General features: G+C 49.3%; 1 protein-coding gene across 1 annotated transcript; it reads right to left on the bottom strand.

The window, feature by feature from the left end:
* Nucleotides 1-12,543: 12,543 nt before the first annotated feature.
* LOC133098740 (pregnancy-associated glycoprotein 2-like) lies at nt 12,544-21,126 on the bottom strand. The gene is made up of 9 exons (XM_061201813.1): nt 21,026-21,126; nt 19,755-19,905; nt 18,670-18,787; nt 18,457-18,575; nt 17,071-17,264; nt 16,030-16,146; nt 14,355-14,496; nt 14,169-14,267; nt 12,544-12,696 (listed from the first exon to the last, which is right to left on the bottom strand). The coding sequence occupies exons 1-9, from the start codon at nt 21,124-21,126 to the stop codon at nt 12,544-12,546; spliced, it is 1,194 nt and encodes a 397-aa protein (XP_061057796.1).
* Between the last annotated feature and the right edge of the window lie 786 nt (nt 21,127-21,912).

Raw genomic sequence — 21,912 nt, 5'->3', positions numbered from 1 at the left:
GTTATTTTCATTGCTGTATATATTTTTCCATTGTGTAAATATACATTATATTTATCTCTTCTCTGGTTGATGGGCATTTGGGTAGCTTCCAGTGTGGAGTTCTTAGGAATAGTGCTGCTATGAACATTCTAGTACATGCCTTTTGGTGAACATATGCATGCATTTCTGTTGGGTATAGACCCAGGAGTGGAACTGTTGGAGCACAGGGTAGGCAGATGTTTAGCTTTAGCAGAAACTGCTAAACAGTTTTCCAAAGTTCTATCATTTTGTACTCCCACCAGCAGCATATGAAAGTTCCACTTGCTCCACATCCTCGTCAATACTTGGTACGTTTGTCATTTTAATTTTAGCTGTTCTCGTGGGTATAAGGAGGTATCCTCTTGTAGTTTTGATTTGCATTTCCTGATGGATAGTAATGTTGAGCACCTTGTCATGTGCTTATCGGCTCTTTGTATGTCTTCTTTTAGGAAGTATCCGCTCAAGTCTTCTGCCCATTAAAAAAAATTAGGGTGTTTGTCTTTTGTTACAATTTGTAGGAGTTTTACAGCAGAAATTTAATTTGTTAGGAGCCAAATATCTTTTCCTAAAACATTATGTGCACGTGATGCCATTATAGAAAAAGGAGGACAACTGAGTTACTCAGGCAGCAGAGGGGATGAAGACCCACCAGCCCCACAAGACGTCTCTAGGGAACCCTTGGGAATCAAAGGAACACAGTTTGAAAACCCCAGCGCAGTCCATCTCCCTGGGGCAGGTGGAACAAAGCCCCTTCCACCCAGACAAGTCACTGGGACAAGGAGGCAGATGAGAGCCAGTGGCAGTAAGGCCTAGGTGCCCGGGAGCACGATAATGGCTAACATCTATAAAGGCACCTGTGTGATGTGAATTAAGTCTCATTTCAACAACGCTAGGAAGTAGGTACGCCGGTTTTAATGATGGGGTCCAGAGAGGTTCAGTAACTTGTTAAAGGGTTACACAGCTGGCAGGGGGCAGAGCTGGGGTTCAAACCCAGGCTGTCTGGTTCCTGAGTCCACACTTGTGCCTCTTTTGCTGCCTCTTAGAATGTGGCATCCCAGGAAGACACACACACACACACACACACACGCGCACACACACACACACACACACGCCCAGTTTCAGAGCTCCCAAAGCCCATCCCTGGGGTCCAGCCTTGAGCAAATGGAGTTGTTGACCGTGGATAAGGCGACATACAGGCAGTGAGCTCTGCTCCATGAGAGGTATGTAAGCAGAGGCCGAGATGCCATCTAGCAGCTGGTGCAGAATAGATATTCCATACAGATTAATTAAGTGAATGAATGAATGAATGAGTTTCCCCCTGGGGACAGCAGGAGCCTGCTCGCCTTCAGGGACAAGGACCATGGGGAGTGAGAACCATCCTGGGCTTTGATAACCCCAACTCTGTGGGTCCTTGACTAGCGGGGCACGGGGCACTGTGGTCCAAGCTCTTGAGGACAGGCAGGAAGCAGAGAGGAGGCAGTAGTTCCTGGGGCAGGAATATACCCACGCAGAGTCCAGGGAAGGGAAAGGCATAGCCAGAGCCTCAACCCCAACCTCCCACGACCAGGCTGGTCGGCCTTCAGAAAGGGTTCTGACACTTGCTTTGGGTAAAATGCAAGAGAAGGCCTTGGGGGAGGCAGAAATTTGAAACTGGGCCGAGCAAGGGTTAACTGGAAGCAGACAAGGAAATGTTTGGAAACTGGGAGTGGGCTGGCGGGGGATGGAGTTATTAACCAGGGTACGGAAAATTCCTGAGAACTGGAGCGTAACCAAGGAATTGGCTTGAAGTCCCACAGCAGGGACAAAGGGATTCTCAGAAGGCCCCCGCTGCCCCTCGCAGCCCCTCACTCCTCCTCATTGTGCCTCCTCTGAGCTGGACCTGCCCAGGGCTGCAGCACGAACCTACTGGAGATGGTGGCCTGGGTGAACCCCACTTGGGGACGGAGGTCAAGGTTCGTTCTGCTGATAATGGGTCTCACCCCACCGGCCCCCATCTCCTTTGTTCTCCGTATCTCTAACGCCACATTACTCCCTGGTGAGCACAGCTCTGGACCTGATCCTCTATGCATTTTCTGATCCAATCTGATTTGACGGAGGCCCTGTTCTTTCTCGCGATGACCTGGGTCCTGGCTTCTGACTGGTATCTTTATCATGTTTGGTTACAGCGGAGGGAGCTGGGTGTGACAGGGTGGGTATTTAATGCGTTCCTGCTCCAGATGGACAAAGCCATTCTTAAAGCAGCCGGGGGACCCAGCCCTCCCTGCCCAAAGGGCCTGCGGCAGCAGCAGCTTCAGGCGACTTCATGCCTTGGCTGATTTGGGGGATGAGGCCGCAGTCGAAGTGGAAGGCTTTGCCATCTTCTCATGCCCTCCTGCCTGCCTTGCACCACCCACCGTGGCTGGGTTCCTGAGCACCCAGACACCTCACGATTCCTTTGCCTTGTTCATCTCTTCATTCATTCATTCATTCCACATGCGAGGCAGTAAGCTCAATAGAGGTGAATCAGCTGTGAATTTTGCTCTTAACGGGTTCACATCTGAATGGGAGGAATAAGACCCATTTAAAAATCATTGTAAGACAGAAAATGACAGTAATAGTTAACTAGAGCAGGATACTGAAAAGAGACAAAGTGCTATCGGTCATTTAGAAAAAGGAGTTCACTTCCAGGGTGCATCCAGGAGGCTGCCATGGAGGAGGAGGCATTTGATCTATCTTAATAATGTTTGGATTGGAAGTTAAAATCCCCCAGGGGGAATCACATTTTCACGGGGATCTGGACTTGGCACACGTTGGGCTAATGGTTGAGCATCAAACACCCCAGCTGACCCTGTGGAATGAGCTTTGGACCGCTAGGAAAGGTAGAGGAGGGTTCCGAGCCTGGCTGGAGGCTCCGAAATCACATTGCTGGTGTACAAGCAACAGCAGCCTCGCAAGTTTTCGCAGCAGGAGGCAGACCTGTGTTATGGGGAGTGGAGCCCTAGGCCTGCCTCCTCTGGCCCCTTTGACCCAGGCCACGGCCCCCATGGTTGGCTCAGGTAAGGCTGTAGGCAGACCTCTACCAATGGGTCATACGGGCAGGGGTGGTGGATGGAGGGACGGGAGGTGTCACAGTCCCAGTTCAATGCTGAGAGCTGTGACTTGGGCTGGAACAGCTTGCCTTCCAGTCTTCCCGTAGGTCAGCCTGGGCCATTTGACTCCTAGTGGGCGGCACCCTCCCTGGCCTCTGGGCCTTGAAGTATGCTGTTCCCTTTGAATGCGCTTCTCTCTCCTCACCTAGTACAGGGGTCAGAGTCCTTGCAGGAAACCGATGGCCACCCAGAGGTTTGATTGAAGAGACTTAGGGAGGGGTTGTGTACAGGGGTGGGGAGCAGGGTGACCCCAAAGAGGGATACTGAGAGGCACAGGAGCCAGCGGCACTGGGAGGGGGGAGGGGCCAGGGAGGGGGCAACACCACCAGAACCTGGGGTTCTTAAATATCTATTTATTTATTTGGCTGCGCCGGGTCTCAGTTGCGGCATGTGGGATCTAGTTCCCAGACCGGGGATAAAACCCAGGCCCCCGGGCTTCCCTGGTGGCGCAGTGGTTGAGAATCTGCCTGCTAATGCAGGGGACACGGGTTCGAGCCCTGGTCTGGGAGGATCCCACATGCCGCGGAGCAACTGGGCCCGTGAGCCACAACTGCTGAGCCTGCGCGTCTGGAGCCTGTGCTCCGCAACAAGAGAGGCTGCGATAGTGAGAGGCCCGCGCACTGTGATGAAGAGTGGTCCCTGCACCACGATGAAGCGTGGCCCCCGCTTGCCGCAACTAGAGAAAGCCCTCGCATGAAACGAAGACCCAACACAGCTAAAAAAATAAAATAAATAAATAAATAAAGTAGCTATTAAAAAAAAAAAATTATAAACAAAACAACAAAAAAACCCAGGCCCCCTGCATTGGGAGCGTGGAGTCTTAACCACTGAACCACCAGGGAAGTCCCAGAACCTGGGGTTCTGAAGGCAGAGGGATGCAGGGGCTGGGATCACAGAGCACAAGAGTGAGTGTCTGTGCCCTCCCCACCTTCCGATCTCCGCTAGGGCTTCTAGGCCCACCCTAGGGGCCTGTGGGCAGCCTCCTGGGCTCTGAGCAGGGCAGATCCCTGAGAAAGAATCTGGAGGCCAAGGAAAAAAAGGGCCCCTGGTAGCTCCCATCTCCCTTAGGTTTTAGCACCATGCCCCTCTGCTGTCCTGTCCCCCAGCACTAAGCACCTGTGGCCTGACCACATGCAGTGGACTGTGAACCCAGGACAGGGACGGGGTCTTCCCAGCCTTTCATGGCAGCACCTGCTCCGGCCTGGCCCAGAGCGTGGAGAACGTAAAGACAGAGCTGATAAACAGGGGTCGGGCCTTGGTTCAGCTCCTGCCTCCTTGTCAGTGACCTTGAGCGACCTTTCTGTGAGCCTCACTGTCCTCATTTCTAAAACGGGCATTAAAACCTAGCCTGTTGGGTCATTGATAGAATGAAATAGGTCCATAGTTGGCAACCGAAAAATGTAGGGCCCTTCTCTCCTCACTTCTGTTGTGGGAAGGAAAGAAATGTGACCTTGTTATGGTCAAAGCACTAGAACAACATTATGAGAGATGAAATCATTCATAACTTCCCCTTCTTAAGGTAAGTCTTTTTTCTTTTTTAAGTTTTAAATTAAAAAAATTTTCTTGACAAGAAGTTGATTTACAATGTTGTGTTAACTTCTGCTGTACAGCAAAGTGGTCCATATATATTCTATTTCATATTCTTTTCCATTATGGTTTATCACAGGTATTGAATAGAGTCCCCTGTGCTATACAGTAGGACCTTGTTGTTTATCCATCCCGTGTATAATAGTTGGCATCTGCTAATCCCACACTCCCAGTCCTTCCCTCCCCCACCCCCCTCCCCCTCGGCAACCACAAGTCTCTATGCCTGTGAGTCTGTTTCTGTTTTGTGGATAGGTTCACTTGTGCTGTCTTTTAGATTCCACATATAAGGGATATCATATGGTACTTGTCTTTCTATTAAGGTAAATCTTTTCTTTTTTGAATATTCCCTTCATTTTCTTTTTGTTGGCAGGAAACATCTAAAATTTTAGAAAAACTTTTTATTTTTTTAAGTTTTTTGGCCATACCGCATGGCATGTGGGATCCTAGTTCCCCGACCAGGGATCGAACCCGCGCCCTCTGCAGTGGAAGCGTGGAGTTTTAACCACTGGACCGCCAGGGAAGTGCTTAAAAAAACTTTTTGTTTTGAAAATATTTCAAATCTACAGAAAAATTACAAGAATAGGGCCACGAACTCCCATATATACTTCACCCAGATTCACCCATTATTGACATTTTACCATATTTACTCTGTCTCTGCGCGCGCACATACACACACACAGTTACTACATTTGGCTCAGATAATCTGAGTCAGTTGTAGACATGATGACCTTTCCTCCTGATCTTTAGTGTGATTCTCCAAGGAACAAAGACATTTGCTTACAGAACCATAGCACAATGATCAGATTCAGGAAATTTAACACCGATGCAACACTATTATCTAATACATGGCACATGTTCAGATTCCGTCAATTGTCCTAAAATTGTCCCTTTTAGTGATTTTTCTGCTCCAGGATTTTCCCAGGGTCACATATTATTTTTGGCCATCTCGTCACTTCACTCCCCTTCAGTCTGGAATGGCTCCTCAGCCTGCATTTGTTCCTGATGCTGACAGTTTTGAAAAGTGCAGGCCAGTTTTGTAGAACGTCACTTGATTTGGGGTTGTTTGATGTTGTCTTACCGTTAGATTCAGGTTATGTGTTTTTTAGCAGGAATATCATAGAAGCAATGCTGTGTCCTTCTCAGTGCATCATATCAGGAGGCACATGATGTTGATTTGTCCCTTTACTGGTGACATTAACTTTGATTACTTGATGAAGGTGGTGTCTCCCGCCAAACTTCTCCACTGCAGTTATTGGGCTGTGATTATGAAGGTATTCAGCAGGGAGATACTATGAGAATGTATAAGTAACCTGTGGCCCATCTAATCTTCACTCGAAGTTTAAGCAACCATTTCTGCCTGAATCAATGATTGAAATGATGCTTGTAGAGTTGTAATTTTCTGTTGTTTCTTTTACATTTTATTTATTTATTTATTTGGCTGTGCCATGCAGCATGCGGGATCTTAGTTCTCTGACCAGGGATCAAACCCATGCCCCCTTCAGTGGAAGCATGGAGTCTTAACCACTGGACCGCCAGGGAAGTCCGTACATTTTTGACATTGTCATTCTTTGGTAAGGAAGAGCTCTCCTTTCATCTTATTTATTTGTTTGTTTATTTATCTGTTTATATTTATTGATCGGTATGGACTCACAGGTTCTTGTTTTAGTCAGTGAGTTATAATCCATTATCATCATTATTTATTTTCATGCTGAAATTTCCCATATCTGGCCCACGGGAGTCCCTTAAGCTGACTCCTGTATTCTCTTGACACATCCCAGGGTTTTTTGTGTTTATTGGTGTTATCGGCTGAATCATGTCCCCCACCCCCCAACAAATTAATATGTTGAAGTCCTAACTCCCAGTACTTCTGAATGACTGTATTTGGAGGTAGAGATGATTAAGATTAAATGAGGTCACCAGGGTGGACCCTAATCCAATCTGACAGGTGTCATAAGAAGAGGAGATTAAGACACAGACACACACAGAGGAAACACCCTATGAAAACACAGGGAGAAGACTGCTGTCTACACGCCAAGGAGAGAGGCCTTAGAAGAAACAACCTTGCAGACACCCTGATCTCAGACTTCCAGCCTCCAGAACTGTGAGGAAATAAATGTCTGTTGTTTAAGGCACCCAGTCTGTGGTATCTGGTATCGGCCCATGCAGACGATACAGTTGGCAATGTTTATACCTCTTGCTTTTGCAGAGTTGTACTCAGCACAAGCCAATGACATGGTGTTTTCTTAACATTGATTTCACATAAATTTGTCACCAAAATATTTATTGACCATCTATGATGTCCCAGGCTCTAGTTGAAGCACTGGAGATTCATCAAGGATCAAGACAAACCCAAATCCCTGCCCTCATGAGTTTATACTCCAGGGAAGGAGACAGATAATCAAATATAAAGAAATAAATGATACAGTGTGTGAAATGGTGATGTGGGAGGAAAGTGAAATCAAGGGAGGGGGCAGGGAGGGTTGACATTTTAGATAGAGGAGGGGTCATTTGCCTATAGATCTGAAGGAAGTGAGGAAGGGAGTGTAAGTGTGTTTGTGACCCGAGATTCAGGCTGCAAATCTATGGCCACAGTCCACACTCATCACTTTAAGAGCCAGGAGCTGATTTCTTCTGGGTGGTAATTTCCCTGATGTTAGAATCTAGGGTGGTTTCCAACTTTTACTGGTATAAATCAAATCCCTGGGACAATATTTATAACTAAATATATATATTTGGAATCCATTTGTCAAAGTGTGATTATCAGATCTAAATGTGGGAGAGTTGATGTGACAGTGGTTTCATGTTGCTAAATAGCCCTTACAAGTATCAGTAGTTGGAATCAATGGACAGGTCTCCCGGCAGAGTGGTAAGACCGTGTGGAATGTGCCTGCAATATCCATCTTGGCCACTAGATGTCAGTGCTTCACCACCCGTTCCTGGATGCTTTTTCTATGGGAATCAATTTGCTCCCTCAGGCAACTCCAGCAAAGAGAAGGTCCTCTCTTTGTCGGAAGCCTCTGTCTTTTATAGAATAATGCTCAGCTTTACCCTGATCTTAAACGCCATTCCTGAAAAAACTAAGACAAGTATAAGATAAGGGGAAAAACTGCCCATATTGCTACCATCTGTATATATCCACTGTTACACACATTTGGTCCTTCTCTGGTGTACGAGTGAAAGAATAACAGCTCATGCTACTGCGTGTCAGGCACTGTCCTAAAGGTTTTCTATAGATATTAATTTAATCCTCACTATAGCTCTAGAAGGGTTAGGGACTATTCTTTCCTGTATATCTATATGTATATATCTGTCTGATTGAGTTGTATTTCAAATATCATAATTTCTACCATTTAAGGTGTACAGTTTAGTAGTTTTTCATATATTCATGAAGCTGTACATCCATCATCATGATTTAAATTTAGAACATTTTCAACACCCCAGAAAGAAACCCTGCACATATTGGCAGTCAAACTCTACTCCCTTCCCTCCAATTAGAAAGGACTATTCAGGGCTTCCCTGGTGGCGCAGTGGTTAAGAATCCGCCTGCCAATGCAGGGGACATGGGTTCAAGCCCTGGTCCAGGAAGATCCCACATGCCACGGAGCAACTAAGCCTGTGTGCCACAACTACTGAGCCTGTGCTCTAGAGCCCGTGAGCCACAACTACTGAGCCCGTGTGCCATACCTACTGAAGCCCGTGTGCCTAGGGCCTGTGCTCCGCAACAAGAGAAGGCACTGCAATGAGAAGCCCGCGCACCACAACGAAGAGTAGTCCCCGCTCAGCACAACTAGAGAAAGCCCACGTGCAGCAAGAAAGACCCAACACAGCCATAAATAAATACATAAAGAAATAAATTTATAAAAATAAAATAAATTGCATTTCTTTGATTAAAAAAAAGGATTATTCATTTTTAAAAGGTATTTATGTGTTTATTTATTTATTGTAGTAATAACATTTAACATGAGATCTACTGTCTTAACAAAATGTCAAGTGCACAATACAGTATTGTTAACGATAGGCACCAAGCCGTACAGCAGATCTCTAGAACTTACTCAGCTTGTGTAACTGAAACTTCATACCAGATGAATAGCAACTCCACAGTTCCCCCTTCCCTGACCCCTGACAACCATCATTTTACTCTCTGCTTCTATGAGTTTGACTATTTTAGATAACTTATATGGGTGGAATCATACTGTATTCGTCCTTCTGTATTTGTCCTGCTTATCTCACTTAGCATAACGTTCTCAAGTTTCATCTATGTTGTTGAAAATGGCAAGATTTCCTTCTTTTTTAAAGGCTCAATAATATTCCATTGTATATCTCTACCACATCTCCTTTATCCATTCAACTGGTGATGGAGTAAGTTGTTTCTACATCTTGGCTATTGTGAATGATGCTGAAATGCACATGACAGGACAAAAATCCCCTTGAGATTATGATCTTAATTTTTTGGAATACATACTCAGAAGTGGGATTGCTGGATCAAATAGTAATTCTCTTTTTAAGTTTTTGAGGAACCTCCATTCTGTTTTCCAGCGGCTACACCATTTTACATCCCCGCCAACAGTGTACAGGGTTCCACATCCTCGTCAACACTTGTTATCTTTTGTTTTTTGATAATGACCATCCTAATAGATGGGAGATGGTATCTCATTGTCATTTGATTTGCATTTTCTTGATGATTAGTGAGGGAGGAACTATCCTTATCCCAAATTTACAGGATAGGAAACTGATGTCCAGAGATGAACTTATCAAGGTCACATGACTGGTAGGGGCCAGAGGTGGGATTTGAACCCAGGCAGAAAAGCTCCAGGATGTACATGCCTGGCGAGTACGCTGCACTGTCTCCCATATGCTTAGCAAACCTGGGATCATGCTGTTTTGTATTCTGTTCTTTTCTCTCAATGTCATATTGGAATGATTTCTCATAACATTAAATATTCTGCTGAAACACAATTTTAAGACGGTTGGTTGCATGATGGCCTATCTATGCTGTGGACACTTTATGTTTAATGGGCCTGGGATGTCCCAGATTTTCCCTTTTGTAAGAGACTCTGAGGACTACATCCCTGCTTACTTATGTTTGAAGGTGCTTCTGATCATCGCTTTAGCATAAACCTTAGAAGCAAAATTACTGGGACAAAGACTATACATCTTTTAAGAACAAGTCATCTCCAAAAAGATTGTACCAATTTACACTCTTTCAAGAAGGTTCAAGATCTATCTTTCCCTGTTTTTTCTACCTTTTCTCTCACTGGCGGCTATAAATCTCTTTGGTCTGCATTGGGTAAAGGATAAAAGTGGAAGGTGGGGGAAGATTGTTGTTTCGAAGATCAGACTTTGGGACTTACCTGGCGGTCCAGTGGTTAAGAGTCCACGAATCCAATGTAGGCAATGTGGGTTTGATCCATTGCCGGGGAACTAAGATGCCACATGCCATGCAGCTTGGCCAAAAAAAAAAAAAAAAGTTGATGAAGATCAGAATTTATCCTCACGTTGGTAGCACAGGCTACAAATATAGAGCCTCAAGAAGAGTGGGCTCATTAGCAGACACAGCTCCAGCCCTGGCCTCAGGCTCATCTAGGGAAGCAAAGCCTGACTTTTTCTGCTTGGTATTATGGCAGTAAGCCATGCTGACACCATATGTCTCCCGACATGGATGCAGCAGTGCGTTCTAGTGGAAGCATCTATTAATTCATCCATTCATTTATTCAACATGTATTTATTGAGGGCCTACTATGTGCCTGTAACCAGTACTGGAGCAAAAGATTGGAGGAGACTTCCTTCATCTGTACAATGGGGGTCAGGCCCCGCAGGGGCTCATGGGGAGACAGTGAAATGGCATATGTAATTAACCAGAGCTATTATTCTTACTCTTATTGGTAGTTTCTCCCCAATAGAGACATTGCTTATGGTTCCATGAAGACCACTTGGAAAATGAGTTTGACAAACTGTTCACTTGAGTCTCCATTAAGCCCAGTGCATGATATTTACTGTTTAAAAAATAAAGCCATTTCTGCTCTCACCTCTTCCCCCTTTATCAGCTCTGCAACCAGTCCTCTTTCACCCCCCTCAAGCCGATCATAATCCAGTGCCATCCCAGAGGGACCAGGCACACGTAACCGTGGACATACGGCAGATCTGCACAGAGAAGGTAACGGCAAGGCTTAGGGGTGTGTTTCAGGGTGGGGTGACAAGACTGAAGTTAATGCCCCCCTCTCGCCCTACTGCAGCCTTTCCCTGGTCCCTGAAGAGGAAGCCCCTCACTCCTCTGGCCCCCTACCCACACCTGTGTTGTTTTCTCCATCTGGCCCTCCGCATTGGGGGTTGTCTCTTTATCTGTCTCCATGAATCGGTGGTGGGTTCCTAACCCAGCCCTCTATCCCTGGGGTCCACCACAGCACCTGGCACATAGTAGGTGCTCAGTAAATTTGTCCTGAATGAAAAGACGAGGAAGGAAGGGAGTCGTCCCTTTCGCTGATTTGTCTTGCCCGAGTAAAGGCCCATACTGTGCATTGCGTCGGGGTGTGTTTTCCACCTTGTTTATTCTTTCCTGCCCCTTCTCTCATGTGGGTCTCCCTCCACCTCTGACCCCTGCTGTCCCCAGCCTGGGCCTCTGCTTCCAGGTGGGAAGAAGTGATGCTTCCACTCCAAATGTGCCAAACCATGGCAGCTCGAACCAGTGGTTTGTGGCTCTGCCCCTGGAGGAAGCTCAGAAAGGCTGAAGGCTTAGTGCACCCTGGGGCCCCTTTACATGCGTGGCATCCTCCACAGCAGCCTTGGAGGCCAAGGGAAGGAGCATGCTGGGTCCTGGAGGGGTGGGCATGGCTCAGGGATCCACACGGCCCGTCACTTGGGAAGTGGGACTGGAAAGGACACTGCAGGTGTGGGTGGCAGAGAGCTGGTGACTGGGGTGGGGGGACAAAGGGGAACCATCTCAGCTTGAAGGGCCTCACCCAGAACCCCCCTGGAGCAGAAGGCCACTGCCAAAGGACCTCTGAGATGGGAAGAGTAGAATCTATTTTTATTACCCGTTACCATCCCTCGGAATGAGGAGGGGGCGCAGTTGGTGGGGGCCATCACAAACTCCTCCACAGTCTAGAACACCCCCCGCCACTTCCTTTGGGGCTGCCTCGCCCCAGCTGCAGTCACGTGGTGCTGGAGGAGACTGTCAATCACGTTGGGCAGGGCCACGTGATCAAGTAAAGCCAATCATAGTACCCCAAGCCCCCTGCCAGGATGGTTGGTCCAGGGCTGGACACATGATCTGAGGTGGACCAATCAGAGCCCTCCTTGGTATCCTGAGGTTTTTCTGAGCTTCTTTCCTTAGGGATTAGACGCGTTAGGGATATATGTGTAGAAGTGTGAGGGAAGAAAGTTGTCAGGCTAAGAGGATCAAAGACGAGAGACGGGAAAGAGTGAGGGAGAGAAAGCGGGAGCTGATGGCTTCTGATCTCTTGGGTCCAGTCGCTGAGATCTTTGCATCTGCTGTGGTTCCTGTGTCCCGCATCCCCAGTGTCCTTCCAGTAAGTCTCCCCTTTCCTTGAAGCCAGTTGGAGTTGGGCTCCTCTCACTTGTGGTTCAGACTAGGTTCTAGATCCTGCCCGATTATGATGCACCTCCCCGACCCAAAGAGAGGCACCCATTTGTATTAGCACCGTTGAGAATGGAAACTTTTATTCTTTGCTGAGAATGGGGCTTTGCAGAGCACCAAACACGGTCCACCTCCATCCCTGGGTGGGAGTGCCCTACGTGTGAGTGAGTGTGTGTTTGCAGGGCGCTTGATTGATTGCTGGAGCGGCCCCAGCCTTTACACTGCGGGAGCCAGGCCAACCCTGTTGTTTCCCCGATCGTAAACCGAGAAATACAGCCTCAGGAAGACGTCGCCCAGGATCCAGGTCTCCGACCGGCTCATGTTCTCTGTGCCCCCTGCAAAGCTGCTGAGGCAGACGCCCTGAAGGTTCTGGGGGAGACGGAAATGCACACCAGTCAGCCTGAGCCCTTACCTGCCACCCTCTGGGCATCCAGAGCCGGCAGCTTCTCGGTTTTATTTCCCTCCTTTGGTAAGAACCAAGTGGCTCTCTCAGCAGCTGCGGAAGTGGGGTGCCCATCCAAGACCAGGAACGGCCAAGACATGTGGTTGCCATGAGGGAGAGGGGGTGGGGGAGGGGAGGATTGGGAGTTTGGGATTAGCAGATGCAAACTACTATAGAGAGGATGGATAAACAAAAAGGTGCTACTGTATAGCACAGGGAACTCTATTCAATACCCCGTGATAAACTATAGTGGAAAAGAATAAGAAAAAGAATACAAATACATGTATAACTGAGGCAGTTTGCTGTACAGCAGAAATTAACACAACATTGTATATCAACTATACTTGAATAAAATTTTAAAAAAGAGAGCAAGAATGGCCTGTAATTCCCCTCATACTGTGCTGTTTCTTTCCTTCTGACCCATGCTCGCTGTTTTCTCTGCAGGGAATGCCTTTGCTTCTCCCTCTTCCCCACAGCCCGTTCTTAGAGACTGTGATCAGCCCCTCTAGGAAGCCTTCCTGGCCCCACGCTCACCCTCCCTGGCCACTCCAGGCCGGGTTGGGTGACTTACCCTGGTGCTCTCCTTGTGTATAGCCCTCATCACTCTAATCTGCGCCCGGCACCCCTTGGCTCAGCCCCCGGGGGTGCCATTTGCATGGGGTCCAGTGTAGATTTGCCTCGACCCATGCAGGCCTCCTCGTGCCTCCATGAGGCTGGGGGTTTAGAATGACTGAAATTCCCTCTCTTCCTCAAAGCCTTCTTTGAGCCCATCAGCCTCCTCTGAACTCCCATAGGGAGCTGACATTAAGCCTCACCCCTGTGCAAGGGCCACGCAGTCAGTGTGTACCCTTCATTCACGTGAGCGTGCAGCCTCCCCACAGAGGGGTCTGGTACCCCAATGCACAGAGCGGGAACTGGGGCTTAGCAAGGGGATGTTGCAGGTGAGGACTAGGGTAACCATGTAATTTGTCATCCAAACCAGGACACTTTCGAGATGGGAGGGAGACCGTTAACCATCATGGTGGGACCACACACTGAGACTGTGCCCACCCACCCCACTTGTCACTTGGCCTATTGCAGGGATTGCTAGAGCTGACTTTCCGTGTTCATCCATCTGAGGGCTCTGGTTGAACTGAAGCTCTTTGAGGGCAGAGGCCCTTAGTGTTCCCTTCTCCTAGTGCCTCGCACCAGGCCGGCACGGGGTGGTGTCCCATTTATTTCAGGATGATGGAAGTCCCAGACTGCCCCTTACTCTCAAGTGGTTGGTTTTGTGGGAGGCACTGGCCCAGCCACAGGGGCTCCGCGGCATCTGCAATGGTGTGGCTTGGCCTGCAGAGGGCCCCCTCCTGCAAGCAGGAGCCCAAGGGTTCCTGCAATTCCACCAGGGTTGGCCCTTCACCTTTCTGATGTAGGCTTCAGGGGGCACTGGGTAGTTGTTGCCGTTGATGGTGAAGACGATAGTAGGCAGGCGAGACACATAGCCACATGAAACCGCATACTGTTAGAGAAAGAGGGAGAGAGGTTGGCCCAGGTGATCCCTGGTGTGTGGAGAGCCCCGGAGTGACCCTGTGGCATGACCCTTCACCTCGTGACCGACAGGGCGGGCGCCGATGAGCATCTGGATGGTGGTGATCATTCTACTTGGGCCAACTAGCAACGAGGTCCCAGTATCCAAAATGGCCTGGCAGCCGTGGAGACAACCAAAAACCACACCGTTCATGGTGATGCTGAGAGACAGTGGGACAAAGTGGACACCAGGATCACTCTGAAGTCTCCCCCCACGACTGGCCCCCTCCCTGACTGTCTCCCTTCAGCTCATGCCCTGACTCTGTTTTCCTTTGCTCTGGTCACGTAACCTTCGTTGACTTCCTTTCAGTTCCTGAATGCATCAGGCTCTTTGGTGCCTCAGGGCCTTGGCATGTGCTGGTCGCCCTTCCTAGAAGACCCCCATCCCCTTCGTCTAGCTAATTTCTCCTCATCTTCCAGGTTCCAGCTTACTTGTCACTTTTTCAGGGAAGTCTTCCCCCCCAGACTAGATCGGGCTCCTGTCTTGGTCACTCTCTGTAGACTCTTCCTCATTTCTAGCATGTACCGAAGTGGAAATTCATTATTATGTGTGTGACTCGTTTCACGTACGTCTGCCTTACTAGATGTTAGGGCAAGTTGTAGCCTCAGTGCCTCTCTCAAGTGCCTAGCACACAGCGGATGCACAATGTATGTTTGTTGAATGAGTGAATGAATGAAAAAATGGATGAGGAACAACCAGAGCCTTGTATCTGCTGTGTCACCAATAATGGGTCAACCCACACGGTGAAGATGGAGGTTCTCCGGGGCAGCAGATGCTGAGAGTAGGGGTGTCGGAGACACAGACTGCTCTGGGAGTGGTTGTCTCCCAGCAGGGCCCACTCACCCAGCTCAGACACTGAGGCCCCTGGCCAGGCGATGCCTGAGCTAGCCCGGGGGGCCTCCAAAGCACATGTAAGCTTTTGTCTGAGGGTATCACTCAGAATCCCATTAATTATCGCCCCTCGTTCTCAGGCTACTCCTGGATCCCGGCTTCCTGATTCTCTCTGTCACAGCCCCTGCCCCACTGTGTGCCCGGGATGGGGGGTGGGTGGCTATGGGTGGGGGGAGTGTCTCTTTGTATGTGTTGCTTTCAGGTCTCGAGAATGCAGCCAACCTCTCTCCACTGCCAGGGAGTTTCTCCCTAAGGAGACCAGTGTTCCTGGTTTGTCCAGGACTTTCCCTGTTTTGAAACTGGTAGTTTTGTGTAGTGAGAACTCCCTCGGTCCCGGGTAGCCCTAGACAGTTGGTCAACTTATCACAACCCTGTTCAGGCTGGTGAAATCCTCCCTGATCCTCTTTTCACTGCACTTTAGTGTCTTCAAACCGTGCTCCCTGCCTCACAGCGTGGTGGGTGCAGCCCTCTTGGGCTGCACACGTCTCTCTGAACCCTGTTCAGGACCCTGGTCAGAGCCCTGGTCAGGGGCCTGGGGAGATTATGAACCCATGGGTAGTGTGTGTATCTGTGTGTCTGTGTGTGTGTATGTGTATCTGTGTGTGTGTTTTTGTGTGTATCTGTGTGCCTGTGTGTGTTTATATGTGTGCCTATGTGTGTGTTTATATGTGTGTCTTTGGGGGTGGAGCGTATGTCTGTGTGTGTGACTGTGTGTCTGTGCATTTATTTGTGTGTGTCTGCATGTGTCCGTATGCACGTGTGGTAGCATCACGTGGGGTGGCCCTCAGAGGGAGATGCTTACTGGTTCATGGTTATCTGCCAGTAGTGGGGTTGGGACACTGGTATCCATTGGAGCTCTCCTTTGTGGTAGCTGTGGTCCAGCCCGCCAAACATCACCATGCTGCCATTCTCCTTCCGGCTGAGGAGAGAAGGAAGAGGGAGGGCTCGCTGTAGGAGAATAATGGCAGGCACTGTCTGAGGGCTGTGCTTCTCCACCCATCCGAGGCACTACTATGGTCCCCATTTTACAGAGGCGGAAATTGAGGCCCGGAGGGATTGAGGACCTGTCCGAGGTCAGTCACCGACTAATGAGTGGCACAGAAGGGGTTCGAAGCTGGGCAGCCTGGCTGGGCTCCGACCACCCACCCTTCTGAAGAGGGCCCGGTCCCCTCCAGCAACCAGAGTGCTCAGAGATACCCTCCGAGGACACCGTGCCGGAGGGGTCTGGCTGCCCCCTCACCTAGCCTGTCATTGTTCAGAAAAGCCGAGGCCCGAGGGCGCCAAGGGTGTGGGCTCAGGCTCACCCAGGGTTGGCTTCACCAGCGTGTGTGACCTGTGCCAGCCATGGGGCCTCACACTCAGCAGGGCCCTGCGCCTCTGCTATCCCTGTCTTGAAATTCCTAATACTTTTTGAACAAGAGGTCCCACGTTTTCATTTCGCACTGGCGCCTGCGAATTGTGTAGCTGCTTCTGGGCTCCTGGTAAAATGTTAGTGAGGAGGAAACATTCCCGCCATCCCTCTCCTTCCTTCCATATCAAATCCATCAGCACATCCTGTTGCCTTTTCCTCCAACCTGTATCCTGACACCTTCCACTGCTCTCCCTCTTCCCTTCACACCCCCTGGACCAAGCTGCTGGCCCTGAGCTCATGAGCATGGGTGTGTTCCCATAAATCTTTATTTACAAAAACCAGTGGCGAGGCCAGATGTAGCCCTGGGGCCATAGTTATCCTGGGCTAGACTGTCCCTCAGGAAACTTCTGGATCAGGTGGCTACAACTTTTCGTGCAACTGAAAGCATCTTACAGCTGACTTAGGGAGAGGGCTTGTCCAGTTCAGACTTACGTGCTCAAGTAGAAGGCAAAGACAGGCTGAGAAATGAGGCCTCGTTTCTTCAGGTTGTCGAAGACGGGGGTGGTCCCTCGGATGGCGAGGCTGCGGTAGCCCAAGCCCAGGACGCCATCGAAGGGTGCATGCTCCAACCCAAACTGCGACTGACTCAGGCCAAACGGCTGGACCACATCGACAAGTTTCCCAATCTATGGGAGAGGGGAGTGTACCCACATAATGGTTTGGGAAGTGGGGCTGGGACTGGCCTGGGGTGGAGATGCCATGAGCACCGCAGAGAAGAACTGAGGCCTGGCTGTGCCCTGGGTTGACCTCAGATGGTTAGGCCAAGCTGGGACAGGAATTCGGGTTCCATTTGTGCGGGGCTGTGGCTTTTAACTAACACCTGCCCCTCCTGCAAACACTATCTGAAGTGAGTCAAATTCGCCTCATGCCTTCTGTGCAGGTGGGGAAACTGAGGCTCAGGAGAGGACCAAATAGTTCCCACTTGAGGACAAAATGAGTAGAGAGCAGGGTAGTCTTCTCTTTGGCATCCCTATGATCTGATGACAGAAATGGACTGAATTCATTGCAGCTCATCGTGGATTCTGCATCTGCCCAGGAAGACAGAAGCCCATTATACAATGTCGCTGCCAGGGTTCTTATGAAAATTCTGCCTGGGAAACACGCTTTTGGGGATGTGCGTCTGCATGTGTGAGAGAGAGAGAGAATACTCAGGCCCTTTGGGGATGCAGGCTATAGTTTTTACTAGACTCACAAAGGCCCCCACTCGGGGACCCCCATTTATCAGGCCCCTCCCACATCTGTGGCCCCCCGGTTTCCCTGTCTGGATTCCCGAAGCCCTCAGTTCCCCCCAAGGGCCCAAGATCAGTTTTATCCTCTCCCCAAATACCGCACACCTGCATGAATCCTGACTGGCCAGCCCAGTTCCACTGCTTACCTGATGCCTGACCTCGGCAAGGCCCTGGCTTTGTGCACCTCAGTCCCCTCATAGGGCTAATGGAGCTAATCATAGCACTTGCCATGTGGGGTTGCTGCAGGATTAAACGAGTTGTTACCTTGAAAGTACCTGGCACAGCCTGAGGATATAAGAGTGGGTGCTTTTTTCCCCTCTCTCCCTGCTCCCAGCAAAATGAACCTTGAGCAGCTCATGAGCAAAGCAGCTGCAAATCCACACCCCAAGCCACTCTCTGGGTCAGCCATTCTGGGAGTTTATGCGTCAGCAGGGATACTGTCTCCCCAGGGACACAGCACTGTGGGGTGGGCGGCCAGCCACTAGGGGACTTTGGGAAAGACGGGCCCTCCCAGTTGGCCCTGCATCTGTTTTGTAAGCAGCGGTCGTTCCCAGGGCCAGCCCTGACTCGGCTTCTGGTTTCCAGTTACCCGAACAGTGTCGTAGCCAAGAAATCCAACCATCCTCCCAGAGCCGAAGGTGAGGTCGACGGGCCGGCCCGAGAGCCGGAAGGTGGTGGACAAGTGAGGGTTGAAGACCTTGTGTGTATCTGCGGACACAAGAGATGTGTGCCCGTCAGGTGCCAAGGATGGGGAAGGGGGTGGGAGGGGGAGAACAAGATGGGCGGGGGGGCAGGTACTCACAGCAGGGGACACTGTCGCAGTAGACGGAGGGCACCCACAAGTCAGCTGAGCCGGTGTCAAAGATGACCTTGAACTGCTGAGGGGGCGTTCCAATGGTGATGCTGCCCACATAGGCTAGCTACAGGGGCCGGGGAGGGGTGATTTGGTCAGACCTGGCTGCCCTGGCCACCCTCGATTCCCGGAGTACTGGTTCCCTCGAGGTGTCCCGTGTCTCCTGAGATCACTTTCCAACCGCCCCACCTCACAGCCTCTGCTCAGACTGGTGCCTTCATTTGGTTTTTTTCTTTTTTTCCCTCCATGCGGGCTCTTAGTTCCCTGACCAGGGATCGAACCCGGTCCCCCTGCAGTGGAAGCACTGAGTCTTAAGCACTGGACCTCCCGGCAAGTCCCGGTGCGTTCATTTGAGCAGCTACCCAGTCTCCCCTTTAAGGCCCAGCCTGTTTCTTTCTCCAGTTGGCCCTCCTAGGTCACCCCAGGCCACCTCCTCTAAACTCAGACCATGTCCTATCACCACCACGCTGCTGGCCCTGTTATTTGACATGTATTTACTCCTTGCCTATCACTCAGGCTGTCCTATGCATTCTTGATGAAGAGACGAGACCTTTTTAAAAATCAATTACAATAACCATAGTGTTAGATTTTTATGGCGTCACAGGCCATAGGGGCTCAGTAACTTTTTACTGGTGTCCTTCTTGGATCTGCGGAGGCTGAACTTTGTCTGCCTGGGGTTTCAATCTTGATTTGCAGTTGGCTTTATCTTTCGATCAGACATGGCTCACCTTTCATCTGTAACTCAGTGGCTCACTTAGTTCAGGAGGAACAATCTCCCTGAAACTAATGACATATCTTTGGCAAGAAATGGATGTTTACCTGCCACCTGGTCATTGCTGGGCCCAGTTACCACAGACCAAGAGTTGAGGATGAGAATGCCTTCTTCTCTGGGAATGGGGTCCCTATTCCCCAGTGTTTCTGCTTCCTGCAGGAGCCCTAGCCCCAACACGCTGCCTGGCGCCTCCAGATGAACCCCAGTGCCAGGCCAGAGCACCAGGGGGCGCTGTAGACTGCCATCCGCCCAACGCACTCACATCCAAGTAGTTCCTCAGGGGATGAAGAAACAATTTCGGGTCATGAGCGACATTCTGGGACCTGTCGTCATTGTTCTTCTCCAGGAAGTTTGTCAGCAAGTTTTTTTCCCTGAGGGTTTCTCGCATGGTCTTGATCTTTGTTAGAGGGATCCTTTCACCGAGCATTGGGAAAAGGAAACAAAGAAGGGGCAGCAATCAGCTGTCTGTGTTATAGTATGACTGTCATACCTTGCATTGTAATGGCACTGTGTATTTTCCAAGCATTTTTTTTATGACTGTCCTCTTATTATCAGGACGCTATGCAAAGACGATGGCAAATACCTAGGTTTGAATACAGGTTCTGTTGTGTAATCTTGGGTAAGCCATATGACAATTTGGAGTCAGTTTCCCCATCGGTAGGTAAAAACGTGGAATATAATAACCCCCATCGCGCATATAGAATGTTTTGGGTTAAGTGAGATGATGTATATAATGTACCTGATATGTAAGAAGTGTCAACAATGACAGCCATTCCCATTGGTATTGCCATCCCACTGTATCTTTTTCTAAGAAGTTCTGGGATGGAGTCCGAAGGGGGATCATTATCCTCTTTTTACAGGGGAGGAATTTGAAATGCAGGGAGTTTGTGACTTGGCTGTGGTCACACTGCTTTTTAGAAGTAAATCAGCCTAGAAGTAGCCTCCCAGATCTTTCTCCAGGGCTCAAGCAGAAGAGAGGGGTGAGAGAGGAAGCCAGGAGATGGGGAAAAAATTAGGGAAATTAAGAAGCTAGAGAAGCAAGGAAGAGTCAAAGTAGAAAAAACAAAACAAAACAAAAAAACTGAAAACTCAGAGAGTTCTGCATGCACAGAGACATCCAAAGAGGATGGAGAGATAAAAGAGAGAGATACAGAGATGAAGACACAGACACATACACACAGAAATGGAGAGAGAGTAGAGAGAAGACCTAGAAGCAATCACAGGAGAAATGCTGTTCCATAGGACCACACTTACAGTTGCACAGGTTGTGCACTGAGCAATTCCAAGGAGTGCCATTTTCACATAAGTCATGATATGACTGGCACCCCCAGAGTTGTGCAGCCCTGCAGGCCTACCCCAAGACCCTTGGGCCCCATGTTGCCCGTGGCAAGGTACTCATCAATAAGTGAGAGGTGAACTTCAAGACTGTCAGGGAATGATTACATTCCCTTCTAACCCTGATGGGTGGAAGAATAAGAGGATAAGGAAAACCCCCGAAAGAGAGATGATGCCACTTACAGTCCCCGTACTTACATGACTAGGCTCTCTGAGAGGGCCACCAGCCCAAGGATCCCAAGCCACTTCATGCTTCTTTCCTGGGTCCAAGTACTCAGGAAAGAGTGAGTTCTGAGCATGCAGTGGTGGCCAAGAGCTCCTAGTTATATGTGCTCTGACATGCCCTAATTGTCCCCTTTAGGCCACTAATGGATCTGATTAGAAATACGAACCTCTCGATAAAATCTTTACCTCCATCAGTGTCTGTGGGGAGTGGACTTGGAAAATTCTCAGAATACAGAGATTTCTACTGTAATCTCTTCCTTGGGGCTTGGCTGAAAAACCAAACTAAACTGCACGGACTAACTAAGAGTGGGGAGACTCTTGCCAACTTGGAGATAAAACATTGTTAATAATGTGATAAAAGTAAATGCTAGGGGCCATGCTTGACATTGACGATCTCATGCGGTCTTCCGAGCAACTTCATGAAGCATGTGTTGCTGTCCTCAGGTGGAGAGGAGATTGCTAGGAGGAAAAGAGTTCAAATGGCAAAGTGAAGACTTTAGGGGCAGCCCAGTGACATACGAGTGGCTTTACGTAGTGGGACAGATAGCACAGATCAGGGGCACCTAGGATGTCAATCCGCATCAAAGATCTGGGCTAGAGTAGTATTACAATTGCACAGTTTCACTATTGAGAGAAATGTGATACATGCATCCACAAGATGCTTTATATCGTCCAACAAAGGTACACGGAGGACCCTGTGTGCTAGGGTCTGGGTTAGATGCTGGAAAGTTAAAGTCAAGTAAGACACAGGAGGTCCTTATCTTCAGGGAGCTAGCAGTCTCGGGCAGTTCTCACAAACTCATGACCCAGGAGGCAAGAGAAATAAATGGAAGGGCTGGGCGGGCATCAGAGACAGGACA

This window comes from Eubalaena glacialis, chromosome 10 (genome assembly GCF_028564815.1).
Source record: "Eubalaena glacialis isolate mEubGla1 chromosome 10, mEubGla1.1.hap2.+ XY, whole genome shotgun sequence".
NCBI classification, from domain to species: domain Eukaryota; kingdom Metazoa; phylum Chordata; class Mammalia; order Artiodactyla; family Balaenidae; genus Eubalaena; species Eubalaena glacialis.
Note: the sequence above shows the minus strand (reverse complement) of the source record. Positions and strands in the feature narration are given on the sequence as shown.